This window comes from Saxophila tyrrhenica (genome assembly GCF_035928015.1).
Source record: "Saxophila tyrrhenica strain CCFEE 5935 chromosome Unknown scaffold_2, whole genome shotgun sequence".
Classification (NCBI taxonomy): domain Eukaryota; kingdom Fungi; phylum Ascomycota; class Dothideomycetes; order Mycosphaerellales; family Extremaceae; genus Saxophila; species Saxophila tyrrhenica.
In genome coordinates this window covers 1,813,650-1,828,720 of record NW_027041734.1, presented here as the reverse complement: position 1 = coordinate 1,828,720, position 15,071 = coordinate 1,813,650, and the positions used below count along the sequence as shown (strand labels likewise).

At 53.9% G+C, this 15,071-nt stretch overlaps 8 protein-coding genes across 8 annotated transcripts; 5 read left to right on the top strand and 3 right to left on the bottom strand.

The window, feature by feature from the left end:
• Window positions 1-431: 431 nt before the first annotated feature.
• Window positions 432-1,661, bottom strand: LTR77_001843 (uncharacterized protein; the record flags this gene model as incomplete). Its single annotated transcript, XM_064799102.1, has 1 exon — window positions 432-1,661. The coding sequence occupies one exon, from the start codon at window positions 1,659-1,661 to the stop codon at window positions 432-434; it is 1,230 nt and encodes a 409-aa protein (XP_064663429.1).
• Window positions 1,662-1,987: 326 nt separating this feature from the next.
• On the bottom strand, window positions 1,988-3,647 carry LTR77_001842 (uncharacterized protein; the record flags this gene model as incomplete). The annotated part of the gene is made up of 2 exons (XM_064799101.1): window positions 1,988-3,481; window positions 3,537-3,647. The coding sequence occupies 2 exons, from the start codon at window positions 3,645-3,647 to the stop codon at window positions 1,988-1,990; spliced, it is 1,605 nt and encodes a 534-aa protein (XP_064663428.1).
• Window positions 3,648-4,378: 731 nt separating this feature from the next.
• Window positions 4,379-5,206, top strand: LTR77_001841 (uncharacterized protein; the record flags this gene model as incomplete). Its single annotated transcript, XM_064799100.1, has 1 exon — window positions 4,379-5,206. The coding sequence occupies one exon, from the start codon at window positions 4,379-4,381 to the stop codon at window positions 5,204-5,206; it is 828 nt and encodes a 275-aa protein (XP_064663427.1).
• Window positions 5,207-5,506: 300 nt separating this feature from the next.
• RMD1 (sporulation protein rmd1) lies at window positions 5,507-7,241 on the top strand (the record flags this gene model as incomplete). The annotated part of the gene is made up of 3 exons (XM_064799099.1): window positions 5,507-6,697; window positions 6,758-7,088; window positions 7,144-7,241. 3 exons carry the CDS (start codon window positions 5,507-5,509, stop codon window positions 7,239-7,241), a joined length of 1,620 nt encoding a protein of 539 aa, XP_064663426.1.
• A 526-nt stretch (window positions 7,242-7,767) lies between these two features.
• Window positions 7,768-8,886, top strand: LTR77_001839 (uncharacterized protein; the record flags this gene model as incomplete). Its single annotated transcript, XM_064799098.1, has 2 exons — window positions 7,768-7,848; window positions 7,903-8,886. 2 exons carry the CDS (start codon window positions 7,768-7,770, stop codon window positions 8,884-8,886), a joined length of 1,065 nt encoding a protein of 354 aa, XP_064663425.1.
• A 508-nt stretch (window positions 8,887-9,394) lies between these two features.
• Window positions 9,395-11,442, top strand: LTR77_001838 (uncharacterized protein; the record flags this gene model as incomplete). Its single annotated transcript, XM_064799097.1, has 7 exons — window positions 9,395-9,699; window positions 9,778-10,018; window positions 10,072-10,129; window positions 10,195-10,599; window positions 10,651-10,910; window positions 11,108-11,190; window positions 11,244-11,442. The coding sequence occupies 7 exons, from the start codon at window positions 9,395-9,397 to the stop codon at window positions 11,440-11,442; spliced, it is 1,551 nt and encodes a 516-aa protein (XP_064663424.1).
• A 485-nt stretch (window positions 11,443-11,927) lies between these two features.
• On the top strand, window positions 11,928-13,330 carry LTR77_001837 (uncharacterized protein; the record flags this gene model as incomplete). Its single annotated transcript, XM_064799096.1, has 5 exons — window positions 11,928-12,130; window positions 12,179-12,607; window positions 12,662-13,061; window positions 13,113-13,164; window positions 13,227-13,330. The coding sequence occupies 5 exons, from the start codon at window positions 11,928-11,930 to the stop codon at window positions 13,328-13,330; spliced, it is 1,188 nt and encodes a 395-aa protein (XP_064663423.1).
• Window positions 13,331-13,495: 165 nt separating this feature from the next.
• Window positions 13,496-15,023, bottom strand: LTR77_001836 (uncharacterized protein; the record flags this gene model as incomplete). Its single annotated transcript, XM_064799095.1, has 2 exons — window positions 13,496-14,818; window positions 14,871-15,023. The coding sequence occupies 2 exons, from the start codon at window positions 15,021-15,023 to the stop codon at window positions 13,496-13,498; spliced, it is 1,476 nt and encodes a 491-aa protein (XP_064663422.1).
• Between the last annotated feature and the right edge of the window lie 48 nt (window positions 15,024-15,071).

Here is a 15,071-nt window from a genome sequence, read left to right as displayed (position 1 = left end):
ATGTCCATTGATCGGGGTGGTGTCGAGGGATGGGCGCTGAGTCGGTAATGCTCGTCGATGTGGATCATGTGTGAGGTCGAGAATTATGCTGTATTACCTCGAAGATCCGTGTCAGCTCGAGTGTCTCGTCCAGAAACAATGTTCGATGTAGCATTGCCAAGCAAGGTCGTTGCAAGGTGGACGTTCTCGGCAGGGCACCCGAGCTCTTTGTTCGTAGGGCTGAGTCAAGGTGAGATGGAACAACGACACTCTTCCTTCGATACATGAAGCATCACCAAGTTGTACCGACAGTGGGAGTCCTGGATGTCCACCGGGTCATGAGCTGATTCTGACTGGTTGCTTTGCATGACAACGATTCTCGACACTCAGACGTAACAAAGCCGAGTCTATCACAATCTATGCATCTATGCATCTATATTGGACATCAAGCCCTAGCTCTCCCTCAACAACGGGCCTTTCTTATACGGCTCCATCATCTCAAACTTCAAGCTCTCCGGCAGTCCATCCTGACACCACCGCAACGTCCCAAACCTCAGCCAATCCGCATAAGTGCCCCTCACCACATCACTCCCCTCATTTCTCCTCCACAGACTCCCCAGCGTATCCCCCATGACCCTCAGAATCAGCCCATGCGCCAGCTTGAACCCGAAACTCCTCTTCAAACACTCCTCAACAATCTCCCTTGCCTTCTTCTGATCGTCGCTCTCCTTCTCCCCCTCCTTCGGCAACGACAACGACATCAACCGAAACGCCTCCGGCCCATCCCACGCGGTGAGCTCGTTGATCCACTGACTCCCCTCCATATAATCAATAGCATAAACATGCTTCGCCACGTACTCCGGTCCATTCCACCCGTCGACCTCATCCACAAGCCCCATCACCATCGTCATAGCTTGGCCCTGGATGATATAATCCGTCAACATCCTACTAACCTCAGGCGCCTCGAACTTCCGTCCATTCTCCTCGAACGCCAGAGACTCGTCTCCTTCACCGAGCAGCGGGATGCCTTTGAGCAACGGACTAGCGTGCATGCCGTCTGTGGTTGTTTTGCCACCGTCGGCGTCCCAGAGAGCGAGGAGGAGCCGTTCACAGCGCTCGAACATCGGGTTGTTGGGGCGGGAGCAGAGGAAGTAGTTCGTCAGCGCGCGGTCGTGGACGCCGCCCATGTTGTAGGACAGGACTTCGTATGGGCTGGAGGGGTTGCCGATGGTTTCGTTCCACAAGCGATCTAGGTCGCCGATTTGGATCATGCCTACGTCCGCGTAGACTCCACCATATTTGAGTAATAGAGGCCAGCGGACGAGATCGGAGGTATGTTGTGGTCCGTACGTGCCGGCTATCGTGCCTTCTCGAAATGCCTTGGGGAAGACGGTAGGGTCTGATGTGTCCAAGAAGTTGTTGATGTTGAGCGGAGAGTTGGAGACGAGATCCATCACCCGGACTGTCCAACCTGAGCGAGAGAAGCGGCGATGCCATGTTCGAACATTGCGCTTGGTGTACGGGTGGAGGCCTGAGAAACCGGAATTCCAGAAAAGCCAGATGTTCTTCGCGGAGGAGACCGGCGGAGGTTTAATGAGGTCGCGATCGACTTCAGCGTCCGGCCTGAGGTCGAGTTGGTCATGAGGTATCTCGTGGCATCCGTTCGGTCTTTGGTAGTCCATCTTTGGTTGTGCGTCTTTCGAGGCTGTGGTGTGCGTGTCAAGAGGCATGTACGAAAGGCTCACCGAAGAGAGGGCTTGCTCTACGCCCACGAATGTCTTGGAGTTGCTTCATTTCAGGGCAAACCATCGCTGTTATATACAAGAGTGTCTGGTCCAGAATGCGAGATAGACAGCGCCTTGCTCAGGATGGCTCATCGCTTAAGCCGGATTAGGCATGCGCGGAAAGCCTAAAAAAAGCCGGTCCGCGAGCGAATCTGGCGCAGTAGCAGAGCATGTACAAAAGTTGCTGAAGGGAGTATAGACGTAACAACGCCACTCACGCCTTCTCAAGTCGTATAATTTGCCGGGAACTCGCCGGTCTTCCCTGCCAATTCCCCAGCCCACCAGTCATCCCTAGAGTCTGTCTTCCTGACCACCTTGATCCGATCACCCTCCCTGAATGCCAGGTCACCCGGATTCTGCCCTTCGAAGTCGAACAGTGCAGTCACGTACTGAATCGGCTGGCTCGGTATACGCTTCGTCGGGATCGGAGGCGGAGGCTTCTTCTTCCCAGCCGCAAGTGCCGATGGCGTTGAGGCGATGGACGATGCCTGTGAAGTCCGTCGTTGGCCGAAGTAGTCTGACGGTCCAGAAGGCATCGGTGACAATCCGTTGGCGGGTGTCTGGTATTGGGATGGTGGAGTGGCGGCGCTAGGCGCGAATCCAGATGGTGTCGGAGGCATAGCGGTTGGGTTGTAGCCGTATGGCGGTGGAGGCTTCTCGTAGCTGTCGTGGCTGGGTACAGGGCTCAGCTTCGGTTTGCTCGCGAAATTGATGCCAGGTGAGACTGCGGGAACGGTAGGTGAGTAAATGCTGGGTGAGTAGGCGACATTGGGCGAGAATCCAGGCTGTGCAGGAATGCCGCCCGGTCGTGGTGGTTTCGGCGGCGTAGGCTCGTATTGCTCTTGCTGGGGTACTGATGAAGAGCTGTTGGAAGCAGTGATCGCTGGCCTGTTGGTGATTGGACCACTTTCTTTCCGGTTTGTGACTTTGCTGGTGACCTTGTTGCGGATGCCGAGCCCGGTCACAGTACTCTTATCCTTTTCCGGGAGGCTCATGGATTGGTGGACAGCCTTGCCACCAGCAATGACCGACAGACCGCCCTCGAGCTCCTGTCTGAGCGCCGAAAATTCGCTTTCCCAAGCACTGATGATCTCGGGGGTGGAGGGTCCTGGGTTTGGGAAGCCGAACTTTCGTGTATAAGCATCTAAGACTGTGTACAGCTGTCCAACGAGTGTTGTCTGAAGCATCACCTGGTTCGCCAGTAAATACGGCAGCAGGCTCAGAATCGCTGACGTCAAAGGCGGAAACGTCTGCTTGACCTGATCGTCCGCCGTCTCATAGGAGATTTGAGCCTGAGCCAAGTTGCCCTCATGTACTGCCAACGCCTGCTCGTCTTTCGCATTTCGCTGATCCTTCTTCCTCAAATGCTCGGCTCGGCTCAAATACCGCTCATAGTCTAACTTCATGTTCTCCCGATGTTTTAAGGTCTTGTGCAGCAATTTGGTATGCTGTTTAGCCTCCTCCGCTGGCCGAAGACACTTCGTCGAGATCATAGCAATCTCCTGGGCCAGGTCGGTCCTCTCAGCATCATACTCTTTCTGCAGGCCTAGGCACTTCTGCATGAACTTTGCTGGCGTGTCCACAGGCTGATGGCGCATTTCGGGGTCGCTGGTAGGCTCGATGGGCTTGTAGATGTTGGCAAAGGCCTCAGACGCATCGTACTGGAACTTGAGAACGTCCTCCCATCCGCGCTGCCAATCCTTGACGTCCTTGATCAACTGTGAAGCCACGTAAGCTTAGAGCGCGGTTGGACATCATGCTGGAGCCACCTACTCTGTTCAGCATATCATCCACCGCCTTGAACTGCTCCAGCACCACCTGGACATCCTGCTCGTTCTCACTGCGCTTCATAAGCGTGCCGAACTTTCGCTGAACCGACTTCATCTTGGGTTGGTGATCGTGCTGCTGCTTCGCGGGATTGTTGAAGGCTCTCGTAGACGCCTCAAGTCAAGACCCGTACAAGACGAAGCTAATAAGGTCGAATGGCAGAAGGTCAAGATGGAGAAGAGGCAACAGGGTAGAAGTCCACCATGAATGTTTCAAGATCCATGCAGTGGGGCCTTCCAATGGATTGAGGCTGAGTTCATTGTTGGCGCAACCGTGCAGACCTCAGCCTGACGCGCAACCTTTAATGTCTGGTGTCAATGATCAAACATCAGTACTTCAACTGGATTCTGGATGACATCCTCGAAAGTAGCGAAAAGAGGACGTGAGGTTGCTATTGTTGATTGCTTGCCTTTCACATGCATGCCGTGTGTTCCACATTCAATTAACGTTCACGTTACGCCACGTGGCTGTGGGCCCGTCCCAAGATGGCAGTTGTGTGGTTGCTGGCAGCTGTAGCCCTTCTACACGCCAGCAAGCGAGTGACAGTGAAAGCGGCCCAACTCACCTCACGCCTAGCAGTCTTCTCCGAGACCCAAAGGTTCCTGAAACGGCCACATCACTATCATCGGCAAGCTGTTCTGGTCTGCGAGCAGATCGTTTCACACAGCTCACTCTGACCTAGTTGGCCCCTTTTACTGTTCGCGACTTGTCACTGGTAGGAAGACACTCTGTTCCTCAAAGTATCCTCTCACATCGCTTCCCGCATTCTTACTCTCAAAGCCACTGCTATGGATCAATTCATCCTCTTCGGCGACAGTATCACGCAGCAAGCCTTCTCACAGGATACGCCACCGCGACATCGCGAGCCAAGTGGCTTCTTCGGTCCAGCCCTGGCAGATGCGTACGCCCGCAAGCTAGACATCATCAATCGCGGTCTCAGCGGCTACAACACGCGTCAAGCGCTCCAGGTCCTCCCCCAAGTCGTCCCAACGCTTCAGCAAGCACGAGTACGCTTCCTCACGATCTTCTTCGGCGCCAACGACGCGAGGCTGCCCAACACGTACCCGGACCCACAGCAGCACGTTCCTCTGGAGGAGTTTCGCAGCAATTTGAAGGCTATCGTCAGTCACCCCTGCTTGTTGGAGCATAAAGACATTCGAATCATTCTCATTACGCCTCCACCTGTTCATGAGCGGACCGCGCTCAACGCAGACCGGATCAGGGAGCCCAATCGAGAGCCCGTCCTCCGGCGCACAGCAGCAGCAACCGCCACATATGCGCAAGCTGTTCGAGAACTGGGCGACGAGATGAATCTCCCAGTGCTAGATCTGTGGTCTGCAATGATGGACCGCGCTGGCTATCATGACAACGGCGTGGACGACAGACTGGTGCCTGGATCTGTAGCCAACGCTGATGATCATGCCAACGCGGTCCTCGAGAGCTTTCTCCACGACGGGTTGCATTTCACACGAGCAGCTTATAGGGTGCTGTATGATGGGATGATGGATCTTATACAGGAGAACTGGCCGGATCAGACGCCGGATGCTTTACCATTTGTGTTACCCAGGTGGGATGATCAAGAGGCGTGGAAAGAAGCGCGTGGTTCGGTCTTGTAGTACGCTTTGGCCTTGTGGGATGGCGTAGGAGTCTGGGCATGTTGTAGTATATAGGCATCCTCTTCCTTTCGTGACACCACCATTGTGTGAGCACGTGCAAGCCTCATCTCACTGCAATGCGCTAGCGCGTCACTTGAATCCGGGGAAGCTGGACTTCCAGGATTGTGACAGCTGCTGCGGAACCATTCACGTTGACTTCACGAACTCTCCTGTGCGCGATTTTGTGCAACACCTTCGACACCGCTGCCGACAACATCTGATGCTATCGGGAGACACAACGACTTCACACACAGCGCCATCATGGCCTCCTCCGCCACCGCTGCCACGGATAGCACTCCTCTCCTCTCATCCCCCTCTGCTATGCGACCATCACCATCCAGCCAGAAGCCGCAGCGCAGCGTAACGTTCAACCCACAGGTATCAACAGCGAGTCCTCCAAAACGCCGACCTCAATTTCCGCCTCCTTCGCAAGCACAGTCGTCGGGCAACATCTCCACTACAACACTGCCCCGAGATGGCTCACAACCGATGCTATCAACCCTCAACAGCAAACTCAGAAGACGGAACAGCTCAGGTGCTGCGCTACAGATGCCCATGCAGGTGCCTGCCAGCAAGATTGGACCGCAGCGGACATCAAGGACTGCACAGAAGCTTAAGCTCTTACCCAACCCGGAACAACCGGAAGACGAGGATGAAGAGAGTGGGCGAGACGTCTACAGCCAGTTTACACGCATCAAGGACCCTACTGCGCGAAGAGATGCTGCGCGGTTGGGAAAGGACGACAGAGCGAAGCTGCCCAGAGTGACTGCGTATTGCACTGCGAGCTCGTACCGGATAGATGACCTGATGAGATTTCTGAAGGGAAGGGCGAAGACGAAGAACACAGCACCGAAGGTGTTTGATGAATGCATATACAGTCCGTATTCGTACAAAAAGGAGGTATCAAGTGGGAAGCGCAGAGGAAGTGGAAACCAAGAAGACCAGCCGGTTGAGCGTGTTCAATCGCACCCCATCCGGCGATTCTCGGACAGCGCCATTGAGGTCGATGATAATCAAGAGCAACGAAGACAAGATCTGATAGACTTTCAGACGGAGATACAGACTGAGGCTGGAGATACGAGTTTGGAGACTGGACAGTCCAGCCATCCAACTAACCACGTCGATCCGGAGATGATGCCTACGCTGTCGATGGAAGATCGTGTGGAGCCTGACTTCGACACGACGGTGCACATACCGGAAGTCTTCCTTTTCGAATATGGTGTGGTCGTGATATGGGGGATGACGTTGAAGGAGGAACAGCGGTTCCTGAAGGAAATTGCGAAGTTCGAGCAGGAGAAGCTCGGCAAGGACGACATTCAGACGGAGGAGTTCAACTTCTACTACACAAGGGAGTATCAGGCGCGGATCTACAACGACTTCATTTCGTTGCGGGAGAAGCGCAACTACATGACCAAGCTTGCTATAAGTCATGCGTTGGCGCAGAGCACGAAGGTAAAGACTCACCACTCTGACAATTGTGGAAGCTGAAGCTAATGCGTGTGTCTCTCCTAGACGTCTCTCTACGAAGACCTCCTCGACGCCACCATTAGCACCACCCAATCCATCCCCAGCACCATTGCCCGTACCGGCCGGATCAACCTCACCAGAAGAGAGATCAACATGCAGATCGGCGAGCTCTTCATCCTTCGCATCAACATCCATCTACAGGGTTCTGTGCTGGATGCGCCAGAATTGATGTGGGCTGAGCCGCAACTCGATCCGGTGTACCAGGCTGTGCGGAGTTACCTCGAGATGGACCAGAGAGTCAGTCTGCTGCAGGAGCGGGTGGGTGTGATCGCGGATTTGCTCGCGGTGTTGAAGGATCAGTTGAGTCATACGCATGGTGAGTCTTGCATCTCTCCTCGTCATCTCGGACACTGGCTAACAGGACTCCACAGGCGAATACCTCGAGTGGATCGTCATTGTCCTGATCGCGGCAGAAATTCTGGTCGCTGCGATCAACATTGTGGTCGACCTATACGCTGGTGTAGATTAGTGCCTTTCTGAAACGAGAGACCTTCGGCTGCGTGTTGGTATGTATCTAATCAGCTTGTGTACAAACATCCTCTTGCAGATAGCGGCGGCGTTGGGAGGCTTCCATATGATCCGCTCGTGCCGGGTGCTTTATTAGTGTTCACTTTCGATTCGTAATATCGTGCGCTTGTAGGCGTCACCTCTAGATCACACCAGCATCTGTAGCGACTGCGACAGTACTCATCTCCAAGTTATCAGCTTGTCAAAGAAAAGGCTTGGTTGCACATAGTAATCCTCCACGGCTGGCTGACCATGTGGAGCTTTGGGATTCACTGCAACTCCTTCCCTCACCAACACCTCCTTCTCATCCTACCACGCGGCCAGGCCATATACATCGGTTATATCAATCCTGATCCAAAGTCACAACAATCTCATCTCCTTTCATGCCAACATCGATACCCTGTTCATGTTCATGTCGATGGGTTCACGTTCTTAAACCGTTGCTCACTTTAGAACCGCGTCGCCAGCGTCGCGTGCCCAAGAAAGATATGGACAAAGACTTTGATTTCATGAGCCTCACGCCTGAGCAGATCCGAGATCTCGCAAAACCGACGAAGCAATATGCAGAAGTACGTGAATCTCCGTGATCTGCAATGCCTGTTCCTGATAGAAAGCCATCAAAGCTGCGGAAAGACTTCGACTTTGACCTGGACTGGGACGACGATGGCGAAGCTCTCTACACCCTTCGCCAGTTTGTCGCTCTCCAGGAGAGAGCGGACGTAAAGGATGCGGACGTTCTGGAGGAGTTTCATCATGCGCCTGCGGAGGATGGATTCAAGTTGCCACTGCGAGTCTATCTCCCTGCAAAACCTACTGCCCTGCAATCCGGATGCCCGTTGGTCGTGCTCTTCTATGGCGGCGGATTTGTTCTGGGAAGTCCGGTGATGATGGCGAAGCTTTCACGCTCTCTTGTGAAGCGGTTCAACGCAGTCGTGGTGACGCCCACGTACAGACTAGCCCCAGAGCACCCTTTTCCCACAGGCATCGCAGATGGACGCGACGCTGTGGAATGGGTGGCAGAGCACGCAGCTACAACACTTCATGCTGACCCCACCCAAGGCTTCGTAGTAGGTGGCATCTCCGCAGGCGGCAATATCACGAACGTGGTTACCCATCTGGCACGAGACAGCGGACTACAACCTCCAATCACTGGCAACTGGCTGAGTGCACCAGCTGTTCGTCTGGCGCCGAAGCTTGCGGACATGCTGCCTCAGAAGTATCATGAACGACTTCTCAGCCAAGGACAGGAGAAAGAGATCAACTCGCCAACGCTTCCACCAGGCATGCGCGCTTTGATCGAACGATCATACAAACGCGACCCAAACTCCAAGCTCTCCTCGCCTATGATCTGGCCTTCAGGGGCTGATATGGGAGAGTTCGGTCACAAAGGGATGCCACGGACCTACTCGCAAGTCTGCGGTGCGGACACAGGACGAGATGAGCTGCTGGTTTACAACGAAATGCTGAAAGCTGAAGGCATACCGACACGACTCGACGTCTATCCTGGTCTGCCTCATGCCTTCTGGCACAACTTCAAGCAGCTGCCGGAGACGAAGAAGTGGGAGCAGGATACGCTTGATGGGTTCGCATGGCTGTTGGAGAGATGAGGCATTCAATGCTACGCTGCCGCGGGCCGACAGCTGTGTTATCTTGATAACCGTGCTTCGTGCTTGAGATGCATTATTATCTCCAATCCTTCAATCCCACCATCTGCCTTTCCTCGGCCCTGAAGCGACGTCTTGTCACAGCAGTGAAGAAGGCGACATCAACGGATACTCGGAGACAGCCAAGTCAGAATCACAGATACGAAGTGCGGTTCTATTGGAAGCTTTTCCAAGGTGAGAGTCGTGCACCTTGCTCCAGACAAGCACGACAAGTAACAAGCTGTTCACCTGCCCCACTGCAGGTGTGAAGATCATTGCTCGCTACGGTATATTTCCTATCACATACCGCCTATCAACCTTCCTTAAACGGAACTTCCAGTGCAGATAGGCCGCCGAAGGTAAGTGTACTTCTAGTTGTTGTACTTCTCATCGCGGTCCACCATGCGATCAATTAATCGATTCTCCGTTCTTGCTCGAAATCACCTTGTTCAAGTCGATCGATCACACCACCATGGAAGAGAAAGACGTAACCCACGATATCCCAAGGACTGATTCTCACGGCCACTGCGAGATCGACGAGCTGAAGTCCGTGTCTTCGAAAGACCTTGACGACACCTACGAGATCTACAAACGACAGGATGCCCGTGACATCGATCCACAGGAAGCCAAACGAGTGCTCAGGAAGACCGACATCCATATCATGCCGCTGTTGATGGGCACGTACATGCTGCAGTTCCTTGACAAGTCGAGCATCAACTTTGCTGCTGTTTTTGGCTTGGAGGAAGGAACGAACTTGCATGGTCAAGACTTTTCATGGTATGATCGAAACTTCTCGCTGTTCGATGTTCGCTGACACGGTCTCGTAGGCTTGGATCGATCTTCTACTTTGGTTAGCTCGGTGACCGACTTCGACTTTGCGCTCAATGTTGATCTTTTGAAAGGGTACTTGATCGCTCAATATCCGGCGGGCTACCTGCTCCAACGACTACCGACTGGACGTTTGGTAGGCGTGACGATCTTGATTTGGGGAACCCTCATCATCACTACCCCGGCATGCAACTCCTTCGCTGGGATAGCGACAAACAGGTTTCTACTTGGCGTGTTCGAAGCTGTTGTCAATCCTGCCTTCGTTCTGGTGAGTGCGGAAGTCTAGTCGGCACCTCGGACCTCGTTGACATTGCTTGACAGATGATGTCGATGTGGTATCGCTCGGATGAGCAGCCCTTGCGGCTCGTGACATATTACTGTTCGTTCCAGAACCATGCGGCGGTTCTGATCTTCATGACAGATACTGACAGCTGCCACAACCAGGTATGAATGGCTTCGCAGGCATCTTTGGTGGTCTCCTCGGCTTTGCCCTTGGCCACATCAGCACAGGCTTACAGAACTGGCAATACATCTTCCTCGTGTTCGGATCGATCAGCATCGCATGGGCCGTTATCTTCCTGATATTCATGCCGAACCTACCGTCCACCGCTCGTTTCTTCAGCGCCGAGCAGAAGGTTGTCGCAGTGGAACGCATTGCCACCAACCGACAAGGTGTCAAGAACCATACTTTCAAGTGGTATCAAGCCCGGCAGGCAGCTCTCGATCCGAAGACTTGGATATTGTTCGTGATGGCGGTCGCTGCACAGATCCCGAATGCCGCACAAAGTCAGTTTACGTCGATCATATTGGCGACTTTCGGCTTCACTCCGCTGGAAACTCAGTACTATGGTACGGTCAGCCAACATCCATGTTCCTCGGTCGTTACTGATCTGTCCATAGGCATGCCTGGTAACGCCATCCAGATCGTCAGCTTGTTGCTCTCTGGCTACATCAGCTCGCACTGGCCGAACATGAGGTGCATCACGATGATTTTGGGAAACCTGATCTGTGTAGCTGCCGGTGCGGCTCTTGTAGGGCTTCCCAATGACCGTGTCTGGGGCCGCCTTGTCGCACTGTGGCTCGGTAGCTGTCAGAGTGTCGGATTTGCGATGTCTTTGACTATGGTCAGTAGTAACATTGCTGGCTGTACGAAGAAGCAGGTGGGTACCCGGGCACTCTAGCAAGTCTCACCTTGTTGACGAAATACTGACCTTTGCAACAATCTCCAGGTCACTGGAGCCGCTCTTTTCGTTGGATGTAAGTCATCCGTCTCTTCTCTCATTAAACATTTACTGATCGATATCCAGACTGTGTTGGAAAGTAAGATGCAGTGTTCTGCTGGGATTTCTCCGGACAGATACTGATCAGCTCATCCAGCATTATCGGGCCACAGACGTTCATCGACAACGAAGCGCCTTCATACCCCTCTGCCTACATTGCGTAAGTTTCCAACTACCTCAGCGTAACTACCTTGCTGACGCAAGCTTCCACAGCATCTTGATCGGCTACTCGGTCAAGACCGTTATGGTCATCATCCTCCTCTTGTACATGTGGATGGCCAACAAGAAGAGAGACCGCCAGGCCGCAGCTGCTGGTACTCTTGAGGCCGAGTTGGAGGAGAAGCAAGCCATCGAGTCTGGCATGCAGGATGTCACCGAGTTGGACAATCGTGGGTTCCGGTACAGTCTGTAGAAGAAGACTTCTTTGCGACTTCAGGGAAAGGACCGTTCGATTGATAGTTTGCCAGGCACAAGGCTTCTTTGGGAAACAATCCAAATGGATGAATGTGCTCTGCTGAGTTGAACTCGATTTTGGAGCGTCTGCTTTGCTATGCATGTGTCTTTGATCAGGGCACTTGCGCTCACAACACTTCTGATCTGCCCGAGTTCGAATCGACAGCGCTTCGCAGTGATGTCGAATTGCCCTTCAAACACATGCAACCGTCCCAGATAGGAAGTTACCGAATGCGACGATCCGGAATGCCCTCCCCTCGAACGTCATTGTCCTGCAGGAACGATCATCCCCACACTTAGCACCAGCCGACAACGTGGAGGAAGAGGGGGATGTTGCACATCACCGGGAGTCCACATCGAATACAATTATGTAGAGGATTCTTCTCAGGCCTCGCTCGGCTCGCAGCCACTTCATTCCCTCGTACAGGTAGGCAGTCCACAATCATGAAGTTACTATACTCTCTTCTGGTAGCTACAACATGCGTTCTCGCACAAACGCCAGGCCAGGCGTCTGGAGCAGGAAAGACTGGTCCCGGCGGTCTGACTATCAATCCTGGAGGGGAGTACAAGCGGTCGATGGTTGGAACAGACTTCTCAACGAACAACACTTACCGGAATCCGATCATGACAATTAACGCTGGCGATCCGTAAGTTCCTGTCGTCGTATCGAAGAGTTGTAGTTGAACAAGCAGCAGGTTCATGACCCGATACAACGATTGGTATCTCTTCACCTTTTCTACTAACGACAACATCACCATCAAACGCTCACGCAGCCTCACCGCGGATTGGGACTATGCCGAGACGAAGGTCGTCTTCACCCCCGATGCCGCTGAAGCCTGCCCTTGGTGTACTGACCTTTGGGCTCCCGAAATCCACAACATCAACAACAAATGGTACATCATCTTCAGCGCGACGCCAGACGCTGACAATCCGCTGCCTCTGCTGGACGCCATGTGCCCGTACGCATGTCCAGCGATTAACCATCGCATGTTCGTGCTTGAAAGCTCTGGATCGGATCCATGGACCAGCAACTACTCCATGAAGGGCGAGTTGGACACTTTCGATCAGTTCGCGATCGACGGGACCTACTTCAAGTTTAAGGGCGAGCTGTACCACATCTACAGGTCCGTCAACTGGTGATGCCGCTACTGTAACGCCGGTACTGACCTTATGAACAGCTGCTGGGAGAACAAGTACAGCGGCTGGCCAGCCAACCTCTGCATCACGCACCTCTCGAACCCGTGGACAGTCGACTCTACCCTCCTCGAACGACGCATGATCTCCGTCCCAAACAACCCATGGGAACAAGTGCCCTACGGTCGACCGGGACGTTTAGCAACCAACGAAGGACCTCAGCAATTGACAAACCCAAAGACAGGACAGAACTTCGTCCTCTACTCCGCGGCCAGAGTCAACACGCCCTTCTACTGCGTCGGAATGCTGGAGCTCGTCGGAGAAGATCCGGACCCGATGCAATATTCGTCTTGGAAGAAGCATAATGAGAATTGCGTCTTCCATCAGAATCCGTCGCAGGGTGTTTATGGGACGGGACATGCTTCGTATACGACGTCACCGGATGTAAGGCTTTTCGAGACGGACTGCTTCACGCTTGCTGATCGATGTCTCCAGGGTACGGAGCCGTACATTGTGTATCATGCTTTGACGACCGACAATCCCGAACGTAAGTGACCGTCGCGACCTCGCGGGTTTGGTGACCAGGAGAATGCTGATGTTGTCTTGTAGCTGCGCTGTACCGTACGACCCGAACGCAGAAGTTCAAGTTCGGCGAGGACGGTTTTCCAGTCTTCCCGGCTGCGGCAAATGGTCCGTTCCCGCTGCCTTCGTAGCTATACATACTCGCCACCCAGAAGGCTACGAATCACGCCACGGCCACAATTACCGTACAGGAGCCAATGTCCATTTGTTGTGTCGCGTTGAGCGTGAGTGGATGACTGTTCTTCTGTTTGTCATTTCTTCGAGTATAATCTTGGAAGCAGTACCTAAACAGCAGGCTACTCTCCAGTGACACCATCGCCAACGCTAAAAGTTTCCTTCTTCTCGATCCTCGTCTTCTCCTTCTCCTTGGCACTAGACTTGAGCTCGTCAAAGTAATGCCGATACTTCTTCAGCTCTCTTGCCTGCTTTGCCGACTTCTCCTTCCACTCCTGCTCCGACATACTCCGCTGCTCGACTTGCAGCTCAAGCTGGCGCAATCTCTCCTGTACACCTGGATCGATCTTGTCTCCACCTTCACGGGTGGGGCTTTTGTCTGATGTCGACGCATGGGCTGTAGCAGGACCCGGTTTGACAATCATCATGCTCTGCTCCAAAGCAGCCATGGAGGCATCTTGAGCATGCGCTTCAAAGTTCGCCAGACGGGCGGCCAGTTGCTCGAGCGTATTCTTAAGCGTCGAGTTCTCCAGCTCCAGCTCCTCTTGCGTCCTTGGCATGCCGAACGATCCTCGCTTGGAGCGAGACTTGCGAACGTACTGAGATGCGGCTGCGCTGCGTACTTCTTTGGCGTCCACGAACTCCGGCTCTGAGTCTTCTCCTGCGGCCTGCTGCTGCTGCGCTTTGGCGATGTCGGCATACGAGTAGGTCCCACCGCCTTTCTGGACGACGTAGAAGCTTTCCGCTGGGCCAAAGCCACGTCCAAGCGTACCGCGCTGGCGATGCTCGTCCTCGATAGCCTCCAGTGCCGCCTTTGAGAAGATCTTCTTCACATCAGGATCATTGCTGGCGCTCACGGTTCGCTTACCAGCCTTTTGAGTGCTCGGCTGATCATACTTGACAGCGTCTTCCGCAGTCAAAGGCAGACCAGCATAGGCCAGGACAGACGAAAGCTTAGACATAGTACCGGTGGTCAGGTTGCTGTAGAACTTCGCAAAGCCATCGTCGTCGTCCGGCCTTTTCGTCACTCTCGAGCGCGCAAGATCCGCCTGACTGTCAACGATCGATGGAGGCACCTTTGGTACTGCTTTGCGCCTGGATTCGGGAGACAGTTGCCGTGCTCTGGCTTGCGCTGCAGCTGATGGTTGTCGTGTGGCCTGCGGTATACCTCGTCGACTTGCGATATCGCGAGCCAAAGAAGGCGATGCGTCCCGTGACTGCTTGTTTATGCGCGCAGAAGCTAGCGCCGATGTCGTCGACTCTGGCTTCGCAGACCTTGAGGGCTTCGAAGATGGTGTCGTGCTCCGTTCAGCTTTCACTGGTCTTGATCCCTCTGTCGCCTCGGCCGCTTCCTTGCTTGGGCCTTGGTGAGATGCATCTTCGAGTTTGACCAATTGCGTGAGCTTTTGATGTTGCGCCTCCAACAGTTTGAGCACTCGTAGCGCCTACGCATCCGTTAGCCATACGACCTCATATGTGGGGCACCTCCGAACATACTTCACTGTCGCTGGTACCTTTGGCCGCCCGGGCGAAGTCTGCTGATGCCCTCTGGTGATGTTCGGATGCCTGCATGAAATTGACTTGGTCGAACTCCTTCGCCGCTGCGCGAGCGTTGCCGTGGGCGCTCGTCAAGCACGACGTCTCCGCCATGACGGAAACCACGCTCCGACGGTATCTGACCTGTTTGTAGACGTTGTA